This window comes from Trichomycterus rosablanca, chromosome 3 (genome assembly GCF_030014385.1).
Source record: "Trichomycterus rosablanca isolate fTriRos1 chromosome 3, fTriRos1.hap1, whole genome shotgun sequence".
NCBI classification, from domain to species: Eukaryota; Metazoa; Chordata; class Actinopteri; order Siluriformes; family Trichomycteridae; genus Trichomycterus; species Trichomycterus rosablanca.
In genome coordinates this window covers 20,033,848-20,057,832 of record NC_085990.1, presented here as the reverse complement: position 1 = coordinate 20,057,832, position 23,985 = coordinate 20,033,848, and the positions used below count along the sequence as shown (strand labels likewise).

At 41.3% G+C, this 23,985-nt stretch overlaps 1 protein-coding gene and 1 long non-coding RNA gene across 2 annotated transcripts in view; both read right to left on the bottom strand.

Annotated features, from left to right (window-relative positions):
• Positions 1–5,526: 5,526 nt before the first annotated feature.
• Positions 5,527–23,985, bottom strand: part of LOC134310368 (uncharacterized) — a 49,788-nt gene continuing 31,329 nt past the window's right edge. The window contains exons 3-4 of the long non-coding RNA XR_010011293.1: positions 16,763–16,817; positions 5,527–5,742 (exon numbers count right to left, since the gene is read on the bottom strand). This is a non-coding gene — a long non-coding RNA (uncharacterized LOC134310368). The remainder of the gene's footprint in view (positions 5,743–16,762; positions 16,818–23,985) is intronic.
• Positions 8,743–15,591, bottom strand: znf1035 (zinc finger protein 1035). Its single transcript, XM_062991006.1, has one exon. It carries the CDS (start codon positions 15,519–15,521, stop codon positions 9,342–9,344), a length of 6,180 nt encoding a protein of 2,059 aa, XP_062847076.1. The 5' UTR covers positions 15,522–15,591; the 3' UTR covers positions 8,743–9,341.

The window sequence follows — 23,985 nt, the reverse complement described above, 5'->3', positions numbered from 1 at the left end:
TCTAACCAAAGGCTACTGGGAAGAAGCATGCCTGCTTTCACCCTGTTCTTCAATGGTCACCACAGAGTAGGTATTATTTGGGTGGTGGGTCATTCTCAGCACTGCAGTGACACGGACATAGTGGTGGTGTGTTAGTGTGTATTGTGCTGATATAAGACAGCAGATAAGACACAGCAGCGCTGCTTTAAACACCTCACTGTCACTGCTGGACTGAGAAGAGTCCACCAACCAAACATATCCAGCCAGCAGCGCCCTGTGACCACTGATGAAGGTCTAGAAGATGACAAACTCAAACAGCAGCAATAGATGAGCGATCATCTCTGACTTTACATCTACAAGGTGGACCAACTAGGTAGGAGTGTCTAATAGAGTGGACACAGTATTTAAAAACTCTAACAGCTTTGCTGTGTCTCATCCACTCATACCAACACAACACACACTAACACACCACCACCATGTTACTATCACTAGAGTGCTGAGAATGATCCACCACCTAAATAATACCTGCTCTGTGGTGGTCCTGTGGGGGTCCTGCAGACAGACACATCAGAGATCGGACTGGGAGTGATGCTGTCACAGCAGGTTCCTGTTCTGGATAGGAACTGCCAACCATAGAACACCAGCCCATTTGCCTGCACACTGCTCCTAAACAATAACAAACAGCTTATCAGCAAGTGGATGAAAGCTGCACTTACCCAAGAAAGCGGGAAAATACATCACTAGCTGCGTTGTACAAGGAACCGCTAAAAGTCTCTATACAGTCTCCCTCTCTTTTGCACATTTAGATGAGTCTGAAGAGGCACTTCCATCTGCACAGCAGTGAGAAGCAGCCCTCAGGGAAAAACAGGACTTGTTTATTGCAGCTCACTCTACCTCTTGCCACCTGCTCTCCTATTACTATAGCAACCCCACAGGCATCTAACTGTCACAGCGCCTACCCTAATCTTCTTTGAATACACCCTTTGGGGTTAAACAGAGACAGGTTGTAAAAGTATTAGTGTATACCCGTCTTACTCTATATGCTTTCACTTCCAGGCATAATTAAGAATAATAATCTTGGTTATTGTTAGCATAACTACTGTAGAGTTATTGTCTACAGGATGCTCAGGTGGCACAGTGTTCTAATAGGCTACCCCACCACCACTCAGAGCTCAAGCTCTAGAGTTTGAATCTCAGTTGTACAACCGGCACAACCAGCCGTGCCTAAGAGAGGAAGATCAACAGGATTTCTCACTGCTGCTGCAATTGCAGTTTCTGCTGGTTGGTCGAGGCACCTGCATGAGAGGTGGATGATTTATAGAGGACACAGAGTGACTATTTGTACATGATACTTAGCTTTCTGACACTTCACTGACTGCATGTGGACAGGGTATTTAAAAACTCCAGCAGCATTGCTGTGTCTGATCCACTCATACCAGCACAACACACACTAACACACCACCACCATGTCAGTGTCACTGCAGTGCTGAGAATGATCCAACACCCAAAAAATACCTACTCTGTAGTGGTCCTGACCATTGAAGAACAGCATGAAAGGGGGCTAACAAAACATGCAGAGAAAGAGGGACAACAGTCAGTAATTGTAGAACTACAAAGTGCTCCTATATGGTAAGTGGAGCTGATAAAATGGACAGTGAGTGTAGAAACAAAAAGGTGGTCATAATGTTATGGCTGATCGGTGTAATGTATTACCTTTTATTCCTTACAGGATAGGGAGGGAATGCCTCACAGATCAAGAGTCCTTGTTGCAAATGCAAACATGGCATGTACTCCTGAATGTACTCCCTGTCCATCAAAGGCCACCAGAACCATCTGCATAGAAAGTCTTGTGTTCTATTGGCCCTGGATTGGTCCCCAATGCAACACTTGTCCCCTAATGGTGGTGGGAACAAATAGTTTGCCTGGAGGGCTGTTGTTGGGATCAGGCTTCAGCTGCTGAGCCTCTTGTAGTCTTGTAGCCTTTTTGAGCCCCTATCAAAGAGAGCAATAACATGGGATCCAAAAATATTACACTCACTAAAGACTAATACAGGCCTGCATGACCTGGCAGGAATTAACTCCTTGCAATATAGTTTTCTTAGACACAGACAGTTGACTAGAGAAATAAGCGTAGGGGTGTTGTCTTATTGGGTACTGGTATTGGGACAGGATTGACCATTATTTAATTTAAGCACTAGGGCAATCAGGAGACACCTTTTTGTTTCTTTAAATGGTCTCCTGTGCATTTGGCATTAACCAAAATCTACCCAAGGTCAAGGTGGTCAGTGGTGCCACAGTGGTACTGAAATGGCAGTTGATTTGCAAGAACAAGTTGGTTTTGCCCAGGAAGCACTGGACTAGACAGACCAAGTGGGACCCTAGCAGCACTTGGAAACAACCAAGCTAAGGAAGGCCAGAGAGCTGGTGTGAAACTGGGACTTCAAGCTTTATAGGTGTACAGATGATTGTCCAGGAGAAGCTGCAATAATTACACAAACATGTAGTGCCCTAGTGCCCTCTGGAGTACCTCATTAATGAGCCGTTGGAAGACGGCAAGGGCATTTGTGAGCCCAATGGGCATCAACATATACTCAGAGTGGCTCAAGGAATAATGAAAGCAATCTTCCACTCATCCCCCTGCTGAACTCTGATCAGGTAGTATGTGTTGTGCAGGCCCAAATAAGTGAAGATGGAAGGCTGCTGCAACAATTCAAAGTTAGTTCATCAAGGCAGAGGGTCACTGTCCTTGATGGTGATGGCTTTAAGCCCTCAATAGGCAACACAAGGATGAAAGATGGCTGCCTATTCTAGGATTGACAGGGAGAACAAGGAGTCTTGCCCAGAGGCAGGTTGATGGCATAATTATAGGGAGGATGAGGTGGAAGGGTTTGTGCCCCACACTTGCACAAGGTCATGAGACCACTCGACCACTTCAAATTGCTCTTTAGCCAAGCAAGAGGTGCCTTTGGGACAAGTCTTCTGACAGAGTGGCACCCAGAGGAATACTGAGAAAGTGCACCAGTCAATACTGCGATTATGTTGTTGGAGCTTAGGAAGTAGTAATGGTAGGTCAGGAGCCTGAGTAAGGAGAAATATTCTTAATGGGGTTACTCAGCTGTAGTGTCCTAGGCCAATTTGTTGATGGGCTCCCCCAAAGAGGGTAGTAATTAAAAATACTCCTGAGGTCCAGGGAAGTCTGGGGGGACTATTGTCATGCCTGACCCTCTAGGAGACCCTTGGCCAGTGGCTCTGTTTGCATTCCCAAAGACAATCCAAATCAATTGGAGGCATTAATGGTTATTATTCAGCCGTTTTAAGGATGCTGGTGAGTCTCTGGTGGCTCTCTCTTTCTTCATCTCCTCTGAAAGACCATCCTGGAATGCAGCCATCAATGCCTCAGAGTTCTGTCCACTCATGTCTGCAAGAATGTGGAGCTTAATAGAGTAGTCAACCATGGAGTGACAGACCTACCAGAAATGGAGGAGCCACAAGGCAGACTCCTGGCCGCCTGTGGAGCAGTCAAAAGGTCTGGTGGAATTTTAGGGAAAACCGGTCAACATAGAACGGTTTCCCCATATAGCAGTGGCCCAAGTAAGGGCCTGCACAGAGAGCAGGGTGATAATGTTGGCACTCAATGCACTGCAAAACAAAACTTATCACGCAGACTATCACCTGCTCCCTTCAACATATGCGCAATAGTTCAGCGCTTCTTCACACTAGTCAACTGTACATTCCTAAAGTGAGTCCTGCAGTGAGTCATACTATGTAGAGAGTCACATTATGCCCATTGTGCCTCCACTTCTGTGCCCTGCCTTGAACAGACATTGGGAATCACTGTTGTAGCAGAAATGAAGAGAAACCCTATCTGATGTTACTTACCTCAGACATGGCCAATTGTGGCTGTTGAGCAAGGACATGGTTTAAGATAATTTAAAGATAGCTGGAGGAGAGAAATGGTAAGGCTAATAACCTGGTTTCTCTGTGAAACACTGGGCACACTGGACAGGGTGCAAATCCAGCCATCCAAGGGTGCTTCGGCCATTTCCTCCTCAGACATAGCCAATCCTTCCTGTGTAGACACACAGCCAGCCAATAGCACTGCTGAGATTCAAACATGGATCTCAGACGTGGTGGGCCAGCATAATAGACCGCCTCTGACACCTTTCGTGAGGAATCTTTTCCCATTCCTCTCATGAAAAGGCTTATAGCTCATTTTGTGCTGGAACTGCTTTCTTCAAATCCTACCAAGGATTATCATTTAGATTTAAATACTGAGATTAAGATTCCTTAACCAAGCTTTGGTTGATGTGTGCTTGGGATTGTTGTTTTGCTGGAAAGTTTAATTATTATCAAGGTTCAATTTCACCACAAAATGCATAACATTCCTACTCTAAATGCCTTGGTATTTCTGTGAATCCATTAAGCCAAACAGTTAAGATTGCAAGTGCCTACATTAGGAAAAAACATCCCCACATCACTGACCCACGTGTCATGGAAATAGTATTCTTCTGGTCATAAGCTTCACTTTTCTTATGCCAGACAAAGATCTGATGTTTGGGTTTTTATTTAGTTGGTAAGTTTAAATTGTAAAGTTTTACTTTTTCCATTAGTACACAGGAAACTATACTAAAAGACATGAGGATCATTAAGATGTCCTGAAATAAAGCTGTTATGGTAGCTCAGACTGGGGCGATAGTTCATCTTTTAAAACAACAATACCCCAAAGCATAAAATGGCTTTTGTGCAAGTCTCTAAAAACTCAGTTTAGAAAGATCTGCCAAATCATCAAATAAACATATGGTAAACCACAAGTATTAGCATGCTCAGTGAAGTGTAAATCAAGGGAAGTGAAGATGATACACTACAGGTTTCAATAGAACTAAAAACCAGGAGGAAAGTTATTAACTTAAAGCCACTATTGTAAAAAGCAGGGAGATATTAAGACCTTCTGCACTTTGTTAAAATGTAGGAAGTATGCAGGTAACAGTGAATTTGGTTTAATTGTTTTGGAGATACTTCTACCGATACAACCCTCCACTGCTGACTAAGGAGCATTGCGACTGACACACGCCTCCTTCGACATGTGCACAGTACCGACTGTCTCTTTTCACCTGCATGAGGCGAGTTCATATGCGGATCAGCCGAGTGCACGGAGAGCCACACCCTGATCAGCATTATTCCCCAACTCTGCACAGACGCCATCAATCAGCCAGCAGAAGATGTAATTGCACCAGTTATGAGGAACCCCGGCTCATCCCACCCTAAACAACAGCTAATTGTTGGCCACCCAGCCCAGCCGGATGGCAAAGCTGAGATTCGATATGATGTATAGTGGTGTTCAGAAAAATAGCAGTGATTTTAAAAAAGTGAATAAAGCACAAAATCATTATAATAACTTTTATTTCCATAAATGCAAATGCACTGAAAATACTACACTTTCAATTCTAAATCAAAACATTAACAAAATCTAGCCAGTTTGTGTTAATCCTTTACAGAAAATTAAGAAAAATGAATATTAGGCTGTTCAGAAAAATAGCAGTGCCAGCATTTTTCTTTAAAAACTAAAGAAATGTATGTATAACATAAAAAATGTTTGAAGTTTCACTTTACTTTGAATTACTGAACTAATATTTAGTGGCATAACAATTGTTTCCAAAATCTGTGTTGCATGGAGTCGACCAACTTCTGGCAACTCTGAACAGGTATTCCAGTCCAGGATGATTAGGCTACATTTCACAGTTCTTCTGCAATTTTGGGTTTTGCCTAAAAAAAAAACACGTTTCAGATATCAGAACACAAGTTCTCTATGGGATTGAAGTCAGGAGATTGGGCTGGCCACTCTATTACCTCAATCTTGTTTGTCTGTAACCAAGATGTTTTGGGTCATTGTCATGTTAAAACACCCATTTTAAGGAAATTTCTTCTTCGACATAGGGCAACATGATCTCAAGTATTTTGATATATTTAAACTGATTCATGATCCCTCGTATGTGATAAATAGGCATAACACCATGGTATGAAAAACATCCCATATCACAATTTTATACCACCATGCTTTACTGTCTTCACAGTGAACTTTGGCTTGAATTTAGTGCTCATGGGTCGTCTGACATACTGTCTACGGCCACTAGACCCAAAAAGAACAATTTTGCTTTCATCAGTCCACAAAATGTTGAGCCATTTCTCTTTGGACCAGTCAATGTGTTCTTTGGCAAATGTTAACCCATTCAGGACGCGTCTTTTTCTTAACGATGAAACTTTGCAAGGAGTTCTTGCTGGTAAATTGGCTTCACTTAATCATCTTCTGTACTCACTGGTAACTTCACATGTTCCTTGATCTTTCTGGAGGTGATCACTGGCTGAACCTTTGCCATTTTGGCTATTCTTCAATCCATTCGAACAGTAGTTCCACGCCTCCTTCTGCATCTTTCAGGTTTTGGTTGTCACTTCAAGGCATTTGAGATCATTTTAGCTGAGCAGCCTATCATTGCTGCACTTCTCTGTATGTTTTTTCCCTCTACAATCAACTTTTTAATCAAAGTACGCTGTTCATCAGAACAATGTCTGGAACAACCCATTTTACCCAGTATTTCAGAAGAAAATGCACTATGACCAACCTGTGCAACATTTGCCCCCCTCCTACAGTAGTGTAAAAAAAAAATAGCAGTGATTTTAAAAAAGTGAATAAAGCACAAAATCATTATAATAACTTTTATTTCCATAAATGCAAATGCACTGAAAATACTACACTTTTAATTCTAAATCAAAACATTAAAAACTTTTAGCCAGTTTGTGTTAATCCTTTACAGAAAGTTGAGAAAAATGAATATTAGGCTGTTCAAAAAAGTAGCAGTGCCAGCATTTTTCTTTAAAAACTCAAAAAATGTATCTATAAACTGAAAATGTTTGAGGTTTCACTTTACTTTAAATTACTGAACTAATATTTAGTGGCATAACAATTGTTTCCGAGATCTGTGTTGCATGGAGTCGACCAACTTCTGGCACCTCTGAACAGGTATTCCAGTCCAGAATGATTAGACTACATTCCACAGTTCTTCTGCAATTTTTGGTTTTGCCTCAAAAAAACACGTTTCAGATATCAGAACACAAGTTCTCTATGGGATTGAGGTCAGGGGATTGGGCTGGCCACTCTATTACCTCAATCTTGTTTGTCTGTAACCAAGATGTTTTGGGTCATTGTCATGTTAAAACACCCATTTTAAGGACATTTCTTCTTCGACATAGGGCAACATGATCTCCTCAAGTATTCTGATATATTTAAACTGATCCATGACCCCTCGTATGTGATAAATAGACGTAACACCATGGTATGAGAAACATCCTCATATCATAGTTTTGTACCACCATGCTTTACTGTCTTCACAGTGTACTTTGGCTCGAATTCAGTGCTCGAGGGTCATCTGACATACTGTCTACGGCCACTAGACCCAAAAAGAACAATTTTGCTTTCATCAGTCCACAAAATGTTGAGCCATTTCTCTTTGGACCAGTCAATGTGTTCTTTGGGAAATTTGAACCCATTCAGGACACGTCTTTGTCTTAACAACGGGACTTTGCAAGGAGTTCTTGCTGGTAAATTGGCTTCACTTAATCATCTTCTGTACTCACTGGTAACTTCAGATGTTCCTTGATCTTTCTGGAGGTGATCACTGGCTGAACCTTTGCCATTCTGGCTATTCTTTGATCCATTCAAACAGTAGTTCCACGCTTCCTTCTGCATCTTTCAGGTTTTGGTTGTCACTTCAAGGCATTTGAGATCATTTTAGCTGAGCAGCCTATAATTTGCTGCACTTCTCTGTATGTTTTTTCCCTCTAAAATCAACTTTTTAATCAAAGTACGCTGTTCATCAGAACAATGTCTGGAACAACCCATTTTACCCAGTATTTCAGAAGGAAATGCGCTATGACCAACCTGTGCAACATTTGCCACCCTCCTAGCTTAAATAAGGGCCAAAATTGACACCCATTCTTCTGCAGAATGAATGACTTCACCAATTGAACTCCTCACTGCTATTATTTTGAACAACCCCCTTTCAATCAATGCTTCGATTACTCAGAATGAGCGGCATGCATGTCCTAATTGTTGGGTTCGTTTTGTTTTCAATACTCTACTACACTTTCAAGTAAATTTTTTGCTATGTAGAAATAGCATTTCTACTAAAAACAGTGATTTATCAAGTTAATGGTGTTGGACTGCTATTTTTTTTGAACACCACTGTACATTAAATAAGTGCCAAAATTGACACCCATTCTTCTGCAGAATGAATGACTTCACCAATTGAACTCCTCACTGCTATTATTTTGAACAACCCCCTTTCGATCAATGCTTCGATTACTCAGAATGAGCGGCATGCATGTCCTAATTGTTGGGTTTGTTTTGTTTTCAATACTCTACTACACTTTCAAGTAATTTTTTTTGTAGAAATATCACTTCTACTAAAAACAGTGATTTATCAGGTTAATGGTGTTGCACTGCTATTTTTTTTAACACCACTGTATTTGAAATCCCATCTCTGGTGTGCTAGCGTATTTTACCGCTGTGCCACCTGCGTGGCAAGACTACTCTATTTTGCCAATGTTGGTAAACTAGATCAGTAGCATGTAACAACCAGCCCAAAGTAGATTAAAATAGAGAATTTAAAATGTAGCTTCATTAGCGATTACACAACTACCCAATTTTACATCGTTTTCCAACATACAAATATTCAGTCAATATAGAAAAATGTAAACACAGACCACAAATAACTGTTAAATGGAGGTTTATTGTACAAGTATGAAAAAATATGTACAGAACATACAGATAATACTGTTCCCCTCTAAACAAGTTATTTATTACAGATGTAGCTAACTGGCGTTACCTACACCAAATAATGAAGTGCTTGATAGCCAACCCTGAACCTCTCAAAACAAAGCTAAGAGTTGAGAACAAAATCAACAAACTAAAAAAAAAGGTTTCACAATTTTACAGGTATTTACAAAATGTTAAACTTTACATAGCAATCATATTACTGACAAGTAAAACCATTTGTCATTACATAAAAGAACTAAAATATGCTAATGCAAATCTGCAAGTTATGAACCAAAAACAAAAAAAAATGTGGTGCAAATTTTGCTGCACATGCTAAAGTTTTAGCTTTACAATATAACAATTTACATTATCTATCTACAGATTCTAAGGAGACATTATCTGAATTGCAGTCAACTGCTTTACATCAACACGTTAGAGAAACCCAGAAAAGAGCATATAATACATGTACGAAACCAAAACAGGTCCATCTGTACAACCTGTGTTCAAAAATTTAATGACTTAGAATCTCCTGCATTGCAGGAAATACAGGGCTTTAAAAAAACGTGTTGTATTGTGCCTGGAACTGCACAGAATCCACAGAACCTGTGTGAGTTTGCTGATGTTGCTCTAAAAGATTCAGAAAAGCGAAGGCTTTGTCACACTCCGTGCATTCGTAGACGATCTGTCCGACGTGAGTTTCCTGGTGCTTCTGCAGCTGAGAAAGCTGGGTAAACGATTTGTAGCACATTTCACATCTGTGGTCACCAGTTTCTACGCTGTCATTTTCCAGCTCGTGGTGTTTCTGTTGATGTCTGGCGAGATCATAGGGTGAACGGTATGATTTTGTACACATTGTGCAGTGGTGTTTACGAGTTGCATCGTGCGTTTTTTGGTGGGACAAAAAAGATGATTCGGTTTTGAAAGACTCTGAACATAGATCACATCGATATGGTCTCTCGATGTGTATTTGCTGATGCTGTTTGAGGTACCTCTTTTTGGCAAAGCCTTTTCCGCAGACAAGACATTTGAAAGGGCGGTCATCTTCATGCAGCTTTTGGTGCTTCTGCAAACTGTAAGTGGAAGAGAACCGTTTGTCGCAGGTTGGGCAGTTATAAAAGTCTTCACCTACATCAACCTCCTCTTCTTCATCATTACTGATTACTATAGATGTTTCTAAAGATCGCTTTTTTTGAGGGGGTGACAGGGATGAACTTGAAAGGTTTTCCTCAGAAAAAGTGCGTTTCCTGTTGGAACAATGATGTTGGCGAAAGGCATCACTTCCAAGGAAGTTCTTTCCACATTCTGTGCACTCGTACTGAGTAGCTGCAGACAGATGTGACTGTTCATGTTCCTCAAGCTGCTGATTAGTTGGGAATGTCTTGTTGCAAACATTGCACATGTGGGAGTGGACAGAAAGGTGATTCGCTAATTCTAAAGCTTGTGAGAAACTCTCAGGGCAAATTGGGCATTTGTAAATTTTGTCTTGGTTCACATCATTGGTGTTCAACAGCTTCACTTTATTTCCCGTCTGAGATTCAGGAGATACTTTATGCCCATGCGTTTGTAAATGCGTCAAGAAGTGACTGCGATGGCTGAAGCTCAAGTGGCAAGTATTACACTGAAAGGAGCGCGTTCCAGATAACTGATGAGTCAGTTGATGTTTTTTAAGGTGAGACCCATGTAAGAAATGCTTGTTACATTCGGCACACGAGTATGGGCGCTCTTTTGCTGGATCACAGCCGTGCTCCGAGAGCTGCTCCGAATCTGTAAACTGTACATGACAAACTTCACAGTGATGCCTGGCATGTCTTACTGAAGTTGCCTTTGAGAGAGGTGGAGTGGAAGTCTGCTGTGTCGCTGGAATTAAAGGAGGGAGCTCCTCCTCCATCTGTGTGTGGTTCTTCCGGTGCTCCGCTCTGCTCAATTTGCAGGAAAAGGTTTGGTCGCAAAGATCACATGGAAAATTTTCCTCACGATGAGTGGTCATGTGCTCCGCCAGCTGATTGGCTTTCGCGAAGCCTAAATTACATTTGGTGCATTGATGGGGATGCTTACGCACGTGACTATGCTTATGTTTGCGCAGGGCAAAGAGTGTAACAAAACCTCTTCCACACATCTGACACTGAAACTCGGATTTGTGGCTGCGCTGATGTTGCTGCAGGTTCGCAAGATGGAAAAAGCATTTCCCACATTCCTCACATTCGTATGGTTTTTCCCCAAGATGGCATTTTTGATGATCCTCGAGACTTTCTGATGTTGGGAATGTTTTACCACAGACATGACAGGGAAAATAGGGAGCAGAGTCCGAGTCATTATCACTTGCATCATCTGCATCATTTCCATCAGATTCATTTTTGTCCAATGTTTGATCTACGCTAGCACTTTGAACATCACTCACACTTTCCGAACACCTTTTGTGTTTAATTAGGCAGTGCTTCATATATGACTTTCTGACTGTGTAGACTTTATTACAAGGAATGCAGGTAAACACTTTAGAAGATGCACTATTAGTAGCCTGAGAAGGCTCTACTATTTTCAGAGGTTCACTGCCCGGGTGAACATGCCTGTGGTGGATCTTTAAAGATCTAGCAGTCCAGAACCTTAACTCGCATACTTCACAAACAAATGGCCGATTAGGGTCATGTAAAGATCTGTGAACGTCCAATTCAGAAGGACTGCGAAAGCTTTTGGAGCATTCAGGACAGGTATTCGTAACAATCTCTTGATGCTTGCTTTTCAAATGTCTGTGTAGCAACCCTGCTTGATCGTAGGACTGACCACACAGTTGGCAACGGTGTTTTTTGCCTGCTTTCTGCTGCTGGTCTTCACGTCCATGGGCTTCCAGATGACTTATAAGCCGGAGACCATCGGTAAAACTTTGATCGCACTCTGAACATTGATACTTATGAATGACATCGTCTTTGTCGCTTTCTCCTTTACTTTGACCCGTACATGAAAACTCTGTCTGCAGTACTCCAGTTCCTGTGGTGTTGGTGCCCTTCTTAAATAAAATGACTTTATCAGGTTCCTTTCCTATAACATCTACGCCCTTACACCTTTTGGTATGTTTCTGCAGTACAGTTTTCTTCCAAAATCCTTTGTTGCATTTTTTGCAGGATAGTGGGTAAGCTGATGTATGAGTGCGCATATGTATAATCAGCCCACTTTTAGTAATAAAATTAATGTGGCACTGCAGGCACTCAAATGGTCTCTCGCTTTTACTAATTGCATTCTTGAGTCCATTAGGAGTAGGCATCTGATGGCAGCTGGGCATGCTCTTAGCTGGCTCATACCCTTCATTTACAGCTTCCTGTTTGGTGGGCAAAGAGCTAGACACCTGCTGATTATCAATGTTATTTGACAGCTGTCGCTCTTTAGATCTGTGCTTTGTCAAGATATGCTGCTGTAGCTGTGAAAACAACAAAAATTGGCTATTACAGAAGACACAGGAAAATGCCTTGATCTTTGAAGAGCTGCTGGTACTGGTAATATTTTGGGGGTTACCAGCTGACTGGCTGATGACACAGTTTGCTTGATGGACACGTAGAGCTTCTCTGGTATACAATACACCGCACCGGTCACAGAGCACTTTTGCCCGTTTCCCTGTTTGACAGCCTTTAAGCAAGTGCCGTTGAAGATAGTCATTTCTAATGAAGCGCTCACCACAGCTGGTGCATGCATATGGCTTTTCCCCAGTATGAAGACGGGTATGCATCTTTAGTTGCGATTGCATTTTGAAGTGTCGGGGGCAGTACTCACATTTATACTTCAATTTACTTGAGTAATGTCCTGCTAATGGTGGAATGAGTTGAGGGATTTCTCTGTATGACTCCACTGAAGCGTTTGGCGCGTTTGGTGTGCTTGGCGTTTGGACTGGTTCTATGCTTTCTCCTGAGGATATCTTGCAGTTTACAGTGCGATTGTGTCTTCTCAGTGTAGTCTTAGAGCTAAACATTTTGCCACATCTTGCACATAAGAATGGTTTGAAAGCAGAATGTTGCATGGCAATGTGCCTCTTTAAATTGCTGTGGGATGTAAATTTCTTCAGGCAAGTATCACATTGAAGGACATCACTAGATGACTGCATCTCATCTTGAAAGTCTGTGCCAGCGTGGTCAAGAGTGATTTTTTCAACCCTCACCTCAAGTTGCTGCCTCTTGCCTTTACAGTGTGCTTGGTGGCATATTAAGCGATCATGTTGAGAAAAACTACTGTCACATTCCTTACAAGAGTATGGCTTGACTTCAGTGTGTTTCAGAATGTGACGCCTCAGATTCGTGAGTTTTGTAAACGTTTTTGTGCAAAAATTGCACTTCAAGTCCTCAGCATTTTGTGACATTGTGACTTTTTCATCAGATTCATTTACGGGTTGTGATTGTTTTTTATTCAAGTGACTACGAAGGTGTCTCAGTAAATAACATTTAAACTGGAAACGTTTAAAGCAATGTGGGCACTGCTCCCTAAACCCATCCCTGACACTTCTTTTAGGTTCTTTGACTTTTTTGGATGGTTCTTTTCGGACAACCGAATCGTTTATTTTTTCACTGCTCGGTGCATTTACATGGCAGGATTCCTTAACCTTGCAAATCTTCCTATGTTCATAAATCTTGGTTTTCTTGTAATACCGTTCACACACTGAACATGGTACAAGGTTGTTTACACTGTGAGCCTTTTCATGCAATTTTAAGTTTCCAGAAGAGCGAAATACATGTGGGCAATATGAGCACTCAAAACTTTTCTTGAATTTGCGTTTCTTAAGCGTATCACTGTCACTCACTGTCACTGGTGGAGATATAGGCTGCTCTTCTTCTCGTCCCTCACATTTATTTTGATGACGTTTTAGGGCTTCTTTTCTGCGAAAATGCAACCCACACTTCTGGCATGGGAAAGGTTTTTCACCAGTGTGAAGACGAATGTGGCGAATGAGTGAAATTCGACTGGAGAAACTATGCTTACAAAATGGACAAGAGGAATCGGAGTATTTTGGCAGGTGAGTTAAACAGTGCTTACTCAATGTTTTGGAATCAACAAACACCTTTTGGCATACTTTGCAAAAGTGCTCGTTTCTCTTCTTTGTCTCTTGATCTGTAGCCTGGTGATTAGACAAGGTGCTTTTGTGGACACTTGCTTTATTGTTAACGTTCGTTACCTGTTCATCTGCAGTCTTATCTGACTTCTGCATGCTTTTCGTCCTATGGGTTTTAATATGTCGAAGAAAGTACGCTGGAAACTGAAACTGCAATGGACAATCAGGGCATTGAAGCAAGCCCTTTTTTATGTGGGCCTGTCTGTGTTTTAACAGATCCTCAATAGTGGGCAGAATTTTCTTACAGACGGAACACTGTATACGTCGACCATGAACATTTTTGTGAGCTACTAAGTGCTTTCGCTTTTTGAAGGCCTTTCCACAGGTCAAGCACTGAAAAGGTCTATTTCCCTTATGCCATTGTAGATGTTTTTTCAATGCTGAACTTGAAGTAAAACATTTTCCACAAAACTTGCATGTTAAACTGCTCATATTTGAGCATTTCTGGCTTGAAACTGGAGATACTTGTTTTTCCTTGCTTTCTTCTGCCTCTTCTTTGCCTTTTTTTGCTTGATTTAACAGCTCCCAGAGACTATTTTTCTGAAGGCAAGTGTTTCTGAAGTGTCGAAGTCGATTACCAGCTGCAGAAAACGTTTCATTACACAAAGGGCATTTATATCTTTTTCCAACTCTTCCTTTGCCCAGATGTGCATATTCCTTCAAACACTGTTGACGCAGATGCCGGGTTACATTATAGGTGTACTTAAATACACGCGAACAGATGGGGCATGAATATTTACCAGGAAGTTTAGTTAGAGTCGGATAGATTTGCTGGTAGTTTTGAAGACATTCCCTTTTATGTCTGTTAAGATTCCAAGAATATTTGAACAGCTTCTTACATTTGTGACACTTTAAGGGTTTCACATCTTTGTGTGATTTCAGGTGTCTTTTCATTTTCGCTCTGAGGTTGAAGCTTTTTTTGCATATGGGACATTTTATTTTGGGAGGAGACTGGTCCGGCTTGTTAATGTCCACAAGTTTCACAAAACAATCCTGAAGCCCGGTTTTGCAGGCTGGCGTGTCTACCTTCTTGAGGTCTATTTCTGAACTTTCTATTGGCTGTTCATTTGGTTCCAGTAGCAGAGGTTTGCACTTTCTGCGTTTGTGAGTAATCAACCTGTTAGCAGCTGAAAAGTATAAGCCACAGCAGCCACATCTGTGCTGTGTTACAACTACATGTCTTTGCTCATGATCATAGTGGTAGGCCTTTTTAAAGAATAATTTGTGGCAGTAGCGACAGTCGTATTGTAAAGTCAGTTTCCTTAACTTATCAGTTGTTGATTCTCTGTTGGGTAGCTGTAAATCCTTACACAGATGATGCGCTGCCGATATCCCATCTGGAAAATAACATTTACAGGTAAGGCAATGCTGAACTTCATGCTGGTTGTGTTTGTAGTGGTGATGTTCCATAAGTTCATCTAAACTGTCTGTGCTATTCTGGCATACAGAGCAGTGGTATTGGTTTCCATAGTTGTCTCGTTGATCAGTTGTCTGCAAAAGCACAATGGGCTGAAGTCTTTTCATTAACATCTTGGATGATAACATTCTTGCTGGGTCCTGGAGAATTTCGCCTTCCAAAGAGTCGTTATGCTGCGTGTGGTCTGGAGACATCTCAGCACTAGAGCAAGTACTTAGTTCGTGCATCATCTGTGCATCATCGTCTGTGGGTTTAAGTGCAGCATCCACAAGAAATGGAGCTTGTGTGTGATCGTTACAGTTTAGGGAACCTGTTCCATGTTGATTTGCATGATTATCAAGATCATTTATGCCAAAACAAGACTGCAAGAATTGAAAACTGCTTTGTTCAACCACTTGATTGCTAGCAGCCAAATGACTCCCGGTGCTGTCACACTGTTCATTGTCATGAGCAGTCATTTTAAAGTCGTGTTTGGACTCATCTTCTAGACCATGATGTACAGAACAACTGTCACTTAGATTTTTAAAGTGGCTAGTTTGTAAATGTCCATTACTCATGTCATTATTCGTATTATCTGTAGTATTCTTTCTATTGTTTAAATCACAAACAGACCTGATCTGTGCTGTTTCAGCATGATTTTTGCTTGTTTCTTCAGTACAGCAGTCCGAGTTCTGAATAAGAAACTCTGTCTCGTCTACTTGACTTTTATCTTCCAAAGGGCATCTGCTTTCTCCTTCTGTGCTGTCTAACATATCATCCAAATCTTCACTTTGCTGCTTAACCTCTGTTGTAATAGGTGCCCCAGTATCAGAATTCTGCTCCTCTGTTGTTTCCTCCTCATCTGCCAGGGTGCTGTGTTTACCAGCCAGGAGAGAACCATCATTTAAAACTGAATTGTCGTCTGTAATACTTTCTGTCATTTGATTTTCCAAACATTGATCAGAGTTTTTATCCACAGAGGTGTTAGAAATGCATTCAAAATCAGCTTCAGAGCATCTGCTTACATCCAGAAAATCCTCAAAATTGGTTTGAGTTAACAACACAGGCTCACGTGATGCTTCATTAAGATCTGTATCACATGACTGATCACTTTCAGAAGTACCTGGAATCATCTGATTTTGGCTTGGTGCTTCATTGCTTGTGTCATCTAAAAAAAGAGCCAGCGAATTCTCACAGGCCAAGTCAGCTGTGCATTTTTCTTCAGAAATCTTGAAATGGTTCTCTTCATCAGTAGAATCAGTGAGATGTTCAGGGCTGTCAGACTCCAGGAAAACTCCTGGAGAATTTGAATCTAATGGAGTCTTGGAATAATAACATGCATCTTGTATATGATCCATTGTAGTGTGCTCCGAGTCCTCACCGAGTTCAATCAAGTCTCCTCTAAAAGACATTGTACATGGTTTTAGCAAAACTATACCAGTCGATTTAAAACTAACACCACTAAGAAGTGACAAATGAACACAATACTTACTTAAGGATATCAATGGCACATCGATGGGAAGGTGGCAATCCACCCGTTTTACAAACTGCATAAGGGAAAAAGAAAAATTTAATTTAATATTTTATAATAAAAATGTTTAATTCTGCAATATAGAAAAGAAGAAAAAAAAAACAGTGGGGGTGGAATTATGGCCAATAGAAATCGCTTTGTCTTGGCATGTTAAACAATCCAACCTTATAGCTGATGTAACACCATACATCAAGACATCTAGCAGCATTTTAAACAGTTTAAAAGTAATTCAGCATGGCTAAAATAAAAAGTTCATGTATTTCTATCAATCACTTGGCGCAAGGCAGCAATACAACCTGGTCAGAGCACCAATCCAACAAAGGACAACACACATATACAATTATCTAGGGCAGGGGTCACCAACACGGTGCCCGCGGGCACCTGGTCGCCCGCCGGGACCACGTGAGTCGCCCGCAGGGCATGTTCTAAAATAGCACTAATGACTATAGAGCTCTGTCTAAAAATTATATTTGTGTTGCTGTTCTTTTTGAATCAATAACACTTGCATTGATGTAGATTTTAAAATGATAAAACTGAATATAATATTTTAAAAACAAAACTGTTTGATGTTTATGTTAGCTCTGATCTGGTCTGAATGCGGAGTTTTAAAACGTGCGTGTAACGCTGAGACAAGCGAGCTACGCATGCGCAGCTGCGATGCGGAGCGAGATGCGGGTTTTACCATGAAAAAATAATAATAAAAAAACACAAGAAAAAAAACCGTAATATTTTCACAATGATTGGGAGGAATGTGGAGAGACGCTTCAGTACGTGTCACCAAAACTTCTCTGTACTTCGCAGCTTTTTTTTTTAATCGTACATAACTGATGATAAACATGATTTGTTCTAAAATGTTGCAGGTAGTGATAAATATAAACAGGACAGTATCTGACTGCGGTAAAGTTTAATATGCAACATTCGTTTAACATTCGCCATTCCGATCTATATAAATGGTTGACAACACACCAAACCCCTACTTTATTTATCATTTCCTACACAGATGAAAGTAGGCAACATACTACAAAAACTATTTGATGGTAATTTTAAGATTACATGTATTTATTTACAGAAAGGTTATAATGCAACCGTTTATCAAGCTCCCACTTCAGCTAACGCGTTAGGGAGCATCATCAAACTAACAGAAAACCGTAGGAGACATTTACTCTGCACTTATTACACACAAATAAATCCATTCAAGTCTTGTAATGATTTGATGGGTCAGTCAAACTATTTTTATACAAACACATAAAATACTACAAACCATATTTTTAAAAAAATAACGTTTGTATTTATTTTCCATTAATTTTAAAGTATCAATAAAGTATGAAAAAATTTGTAAAAAATTTATAATCGAGATGAATAAATCTATAAAGATCTCACGAAATTTTTTAGCATTTTTATATACAATCAATCTTCCTCACCTACTACAAATCTTGTTTTTAAATTAATTTTTATATTTATTTTATAATAATTTTATCGTGCAAATAATAAAATCTATTAAAATATTGTATCATTTCATTAATTAATGCCAAACTATTTTTTATATACAAAATTAATGTCCCTTACCTCCTACAAAGCTTGTTTTAAAAAAAAAATCCTTTTATATTTATTTTATATTAAAATATAATAAAGATCAGTAAATCCATAATGTGTGATGATCATTTGTAAAAAAAATTGTGATTTTGATCAAAATGCTACATATGTGCTCATTCATACAAAACTGTCAAGAAAGATATTTACAAAAATATTAAAGATGTGATAGCTCTGACAGATTTAGATTAACAGAGATAAATAATGTTACATGTTGAAATATATGTTTCCTACCATGGTAAATCGTTGTTAATAATTATTCTGGGGAATCATTAACATATGATCAGACAGTCTCTTCATATATATAAATATTGATAGTAACAACAACAACAACAACAACAACAACAACATTAAAGGTGAACCGTGCAACTTTATGTTATTCAGGAAGTTTGTATCACCAAGTAGCCCTTCATATTATTCAGTAGCCTTGAAGTATCTCTCGGTCTCGAAAAGGTTGGTGACCTCTGATCTAGGGAGTGGTAGTTCTGAAGGCAGGAACACCTAGTTGGTGAGGGTTCAGAGAGAAATCGCCCATCAAATCAAATGACCATAATATACAAACGTGATCAGTCGAACCTTGAGGCAGATGAACTAGAACAGCATACCATAGTTTGCTATCTGGTCCTTTTCCCGCTCATAACTGCTCTTAGAGGGTTTCTGCTGGGAAAATGGTCGCTCACTGGATGATTTTATTTTTGTCTAAGCTCTATAGACTGCTATGATGTAGGATCACTTTTGTTTCTTCCCCTTTTTCTCCCACTTTAGTGCATCGAATTTCTGCCCGTCAAACATCCTCTCATGAATGCTGGTACCTGCTCCTGATTGGGGAGGATGAGACTGCTCCACGCCCCCTTCGACACGTGCACAGCAATCAAACATCTTATCACCTACACTTGACTTTCTCATCTCCGTACAGGCGCCACCAATCAGCCAGCAGAGGTCAGCATCGCACTAGTCTGAGAGAGAGTCCCCATCCGGCTTAATCCCGCCCCTATCTGAACGACAGGCCAATCGATGCTCATGTGGTCGCTCATGTGGTCGCTCAGCCTCAGCCGGCAGGCAGAGCCGAGATTCGATACAATGTATTCGAGATCTCAGCTCTGGTGAACAGCGTGTGTTTTTACCGCTGCGCCACCTGAGCGGCCCAGGATCCCTTTTTTAACCATTTTGATGTTTACATTTTTGACATTTAGCAGAGGATTTTATCCAAAGCGACTTACAGTACTGGGACAGTATACAGTCTGAGCAATTGAGGGTTAAATACCTTGCTCAAGGGCCCAACAGCAGCAACCTGGCAGTGGTGGGGCTTGAATCAGCGACCTTCTGATTACTAGTCCAATACCTTAATTGCTCGGCTATAGCTGCATGTTCGATGTAAGCTTCGACTTGAGCTCTTGACCCATAACTTGACATGTATGACATCAGCATTTACTTATTTTCCACCCGATTTAGCACACTCAGTCAGGGTCCTTACACAGTGTATGAAGACCCACCCACAGTCCGGCCCCCACCCTGCAGATACGGTGACCAACTACTATCTACTGCAGGCATTATGCCCGCTAGATGGCTCCCAGCCAACCGGTGGCAACACTGAGTTTCGAACCAGGGATTTCAGAAACTCGGTGCTGGTGTGCAAGCGGAATATCCCGATGTTTGAGTAACAAATGTCATTTGTCCATAAACCATGCTCTTTGTGTTAATATACTAACACATGATTTTTTGAGAAAATGTGATGACAGAGATTGGAGAACCTGTTGGTCACTACCAAATATCTTGGCAAGAATGGCCACTGTTGAGTGAAGAGCGTTTGACAGACCACCTAAGACTTTTCTAAATGGCATGAAAAGATAACAGCAAGATATACAGGAGTGGTCCCACAAGTCTATGAATGCCGCAGACAAAGCCCAGACTTAAAACCCATCAAACTTCTGTGGTGAGACCTGAACACTGCAGTTCATATACACCTAGCATTCAATTAGATTGAGCTTGGATGATCAGGTGGTGCATCAGTCAATTATGCTAGCCCACTACCACTGAGATTCGAGGATCGAATCTTAGCAGTGCCATCAGATGATCTGGCATCTGCACAGACATGATTAGCTAATGCTGGGAAGGTGGGAGGGGCAAGGGTGGGATAGCTGAAAAAACCTAGCCATTGGAATAATGTCAGTCAGAGTGTCTTAATGCCAGTGCCAAGCCTGGATAAAAATAGAACGGCTGTGTGAGGAAGGGCATCAGGTGTAAGAACTGTGCCATGTCTGGTATGTGGACCAGATCCGCTGTGGCTGAAAAAATCCGATAGAGCTCGACAGGATTTGTGATGGCAAGACGAATGGGTCAATGGTTCTCCAACATGGCAGGTCTTGTGGAGTAAAAACAGCAACTCGGCAGATGCAACAGAAACACTGTTGCAGACCTCTTCATAGCAGCAGTATTCCTATTAATGCACGCTTCAACACTTCACTGCAACACCCTGCAACTGTTCAGGATTTTTCCAGAACATGAGAGATCTGAGTAATGAACTGGCCTCCAAATTCCCCGGATAAGCATCTGTTGAATATGCTGGTCAAACAAGAATAATCAATGGAGTCCCAAACCAAATTAATATGCGGTGAATGTCTTGGTGCCAAATGCTACAGGACAACTTCAGAGGTATTGTGGAGCTTGTGCCTTGACAGGTCAGAGCTGTTTTGGCAGCAGAAGGGGAACCCAGACAAAAAGTGCACAATGGTAACATATGCAGGCATGGTAAGTGAATATTCGAAAAATGGAATAAAGGTCAACTGGTTGGACTGAAGCCACTCCAGTGTTTTTTGTCTCTAGGCTTCAGGTCATTGTGTTGATATGTGAACTGTTACCACAGTGAATTTGTACGCATTATGGAGAAAGTTTGCTTCGAGAATGTTTCATTATTTGGCAGCAAGCATTTATCCCTTAACCTTAACCTGTGCTAGAACCTATCTTTGTAACTTGTAACTAAAGGGAAAGTGGTAGCCTAGTGGGTAGAGCTTTGGGCTATCAACCGGAGGATGGGTGGTTCAAATCCAGGCTCTACTATGCAGCCTCTGTTGGGTCCGTGAGCAAGGCCCATAACCCTGTCTGCTCCAGGGGCGCCATACGATGGCTGACCCTGCGCTCTGACCCCAGCTTCCATCCAAGCTGGGATATGCAAAGAAAGAATTTTATTGTACTGTACAACTGTATATGTATATATGACAAAGTTCTAAAAGTTAGGCCTCTTGCTGTATTAGAACTACTGTTAGAACTAGTTTTTGATCCCAAGGTGTCAGTTGTGGGTGGGGCTAAGTTCAGTATAAATGGATTGTGTTGACAGCTTAGCTATCAGTGCTGTGGTCTTCCATTTGTATACAACTCTGCTCTTAGTTAAGGTAGGCTTCTTCAGTAGGTATTACCTAATTTCAGTGTAGTGATGGTATTAGACTAGTGTTGTACAGTGTCTGTTGTCCTTCATGGTGTTTATGATTTCACCTATTAGGCCAGATAATCTTTTCTCTCATGATGCTCAAGTCATTTACATGTGATTTACCAAAACCCAAGTACTCCGTCATATGCTGCAAGGCTGCAGAGATGGTCATCTTCAGAGGCACCGGGTTTTCCTATACTTGCACAGAACGTCCTGAGTTATTTTAGAGTGGCCCTTGAGTTCTTTCTTGCCTCCGTGACCAAGACCCTTACACTATATTGCCAAAAGTATTTGCTCATCTGCCTTCACACACACATGAACTTGAGTGACATCCCATTCTTAATCCATAGGGTTTAATACGATGTCGGGCCACCCTTTGCAGCTATAACAGCTTCAACTCTTCTGGGAAGGCTTTCCACAAGGTTTAGGAGTGTGTTTATGGGAATTTTTGACCATTCTTCCAGAAGCGTATTTGTGAGGTCAGACACTTATGTTGGACGAGAAGGCCTGGCTCGCAGTCTCCGCTCTAATTCACCCCTAAGGTGTTCTATCGGGTTGAGGTCAGGACTCAGTGCAGGCCAGTCAAGTTCTTCGACACCAAACTCACTCATCCATGTCTTTATGGACCTTGCTTTGTGCACTGGTGCGCAGTCATGTTGGAACAGGAAGGGGCCATCCGCAAACTGTTCCCACAAAACTGGGAGCATGAAATTGTCGAAAATCCCTTGGTATACTGAAGCATTAAGAGTTCCTTTCACCGGAACTAAGGGGCCGAGCCCAACTCCTGAAAAACAACCCCACACCATAATCCCCACTCCACCAAACTTTACACTTGGCACAATGCAGTCAGACAAGTACCGTTCACCTGGCAACCGCCAAACCCACACATCCATCGATTGCCAGACGGAGAAGCGTGATTTGTCACTCCAAAGGACACGTCTCCACTGCTCTAGAGTCCAGTGGCGGCATGCTTTACACCACTGCATCCGACGCTTTGCATTGCGCTTGGTGATTGTTTTTATACACATGGGGCTATGGAAGTGATTGGAACACCTGAATTGATTGATTTGGATGGGTGAGTGAATACTTTTGGCAATATAGTGTATTTCCCAGATGGTCAATTTGGCCAGAAATCCAGAAAGAGGGTTTAACGTCACGCCAAGCTTGTTTCATTTCTTTCACCAAGGTCCTAGAACAACTCAAAGCCTTATAAATGTTGCAGTCAAAAAATGACTTTTTTTTTTTTACTCTCCTACAACACTACTATTAACACTTTTCTCTTCACATACATCAGCAGTTACTTCTCTCTGCCCTCTCTTTCTCGACCCAGAACTACCTTCTCACTCTGCTTCGTGGGTGTTGAACAAAGAGCACAGCAAGAAAAAAAGAAATACTAGTAAGAAAGTAAATGAACTCTAAACTTATCTGATGTGACTGCTGCAAAGACACCCTTTCACAAAGCAAAGCTAGAGAAGTCCACGACAAATCCATGCCAGATTCAGGTCATCTTGTATTTACTTAACTTCTCCCTTACTGCCGATGACGTTGATTTTGTAACTCTTCTCTCTAAAAGAACAATCCTTTCTCCTCCTAACATTCTTTCTGCTGATTTACAGCCCCAAGCTTTCTTGCCAACTACATCACCACTTCTCCTCTGAAGAGGTGGTCTCAAATCTGACAATTACACAACCTATACGTTAGATCCCCTTCGGTCAACAATTCTTAAAGTACACACCCCCATCTACACTGCTATCAACCCTACAGCTTCTAAGGCAGCACACTTTATTTCCCAACTTCGACAAACACACATTAAACACCTCAGTGTTATTCTGTTGTATCCGATACGCCATCTAGTATACCCTGTCTGCTCCCTGCGGTAGACGGGCATTTTTCCCTAATGATGGTATTCACTTGTATAGTTTATTATTCTGGTGTGCCTTCAATTAGGTTTGCCATTCATCCTTGACCTATAGGTTTGATTTCCATTGGTGGGATCTGATACTTTGCTTGTGGTATGCATGTGGCTTTTTTGCTGCCTGATTTGCTCTCCTATTGCCCAGGAGCCCACAGTGTCCTGGTATCCAACATAAGATGTTATACTTCTGTTGAGGCGGTTTGCATTCTGTAGAAATTCTGTGATCGTTGGGTGGTTGGTTTCTAGAGCTTTGAG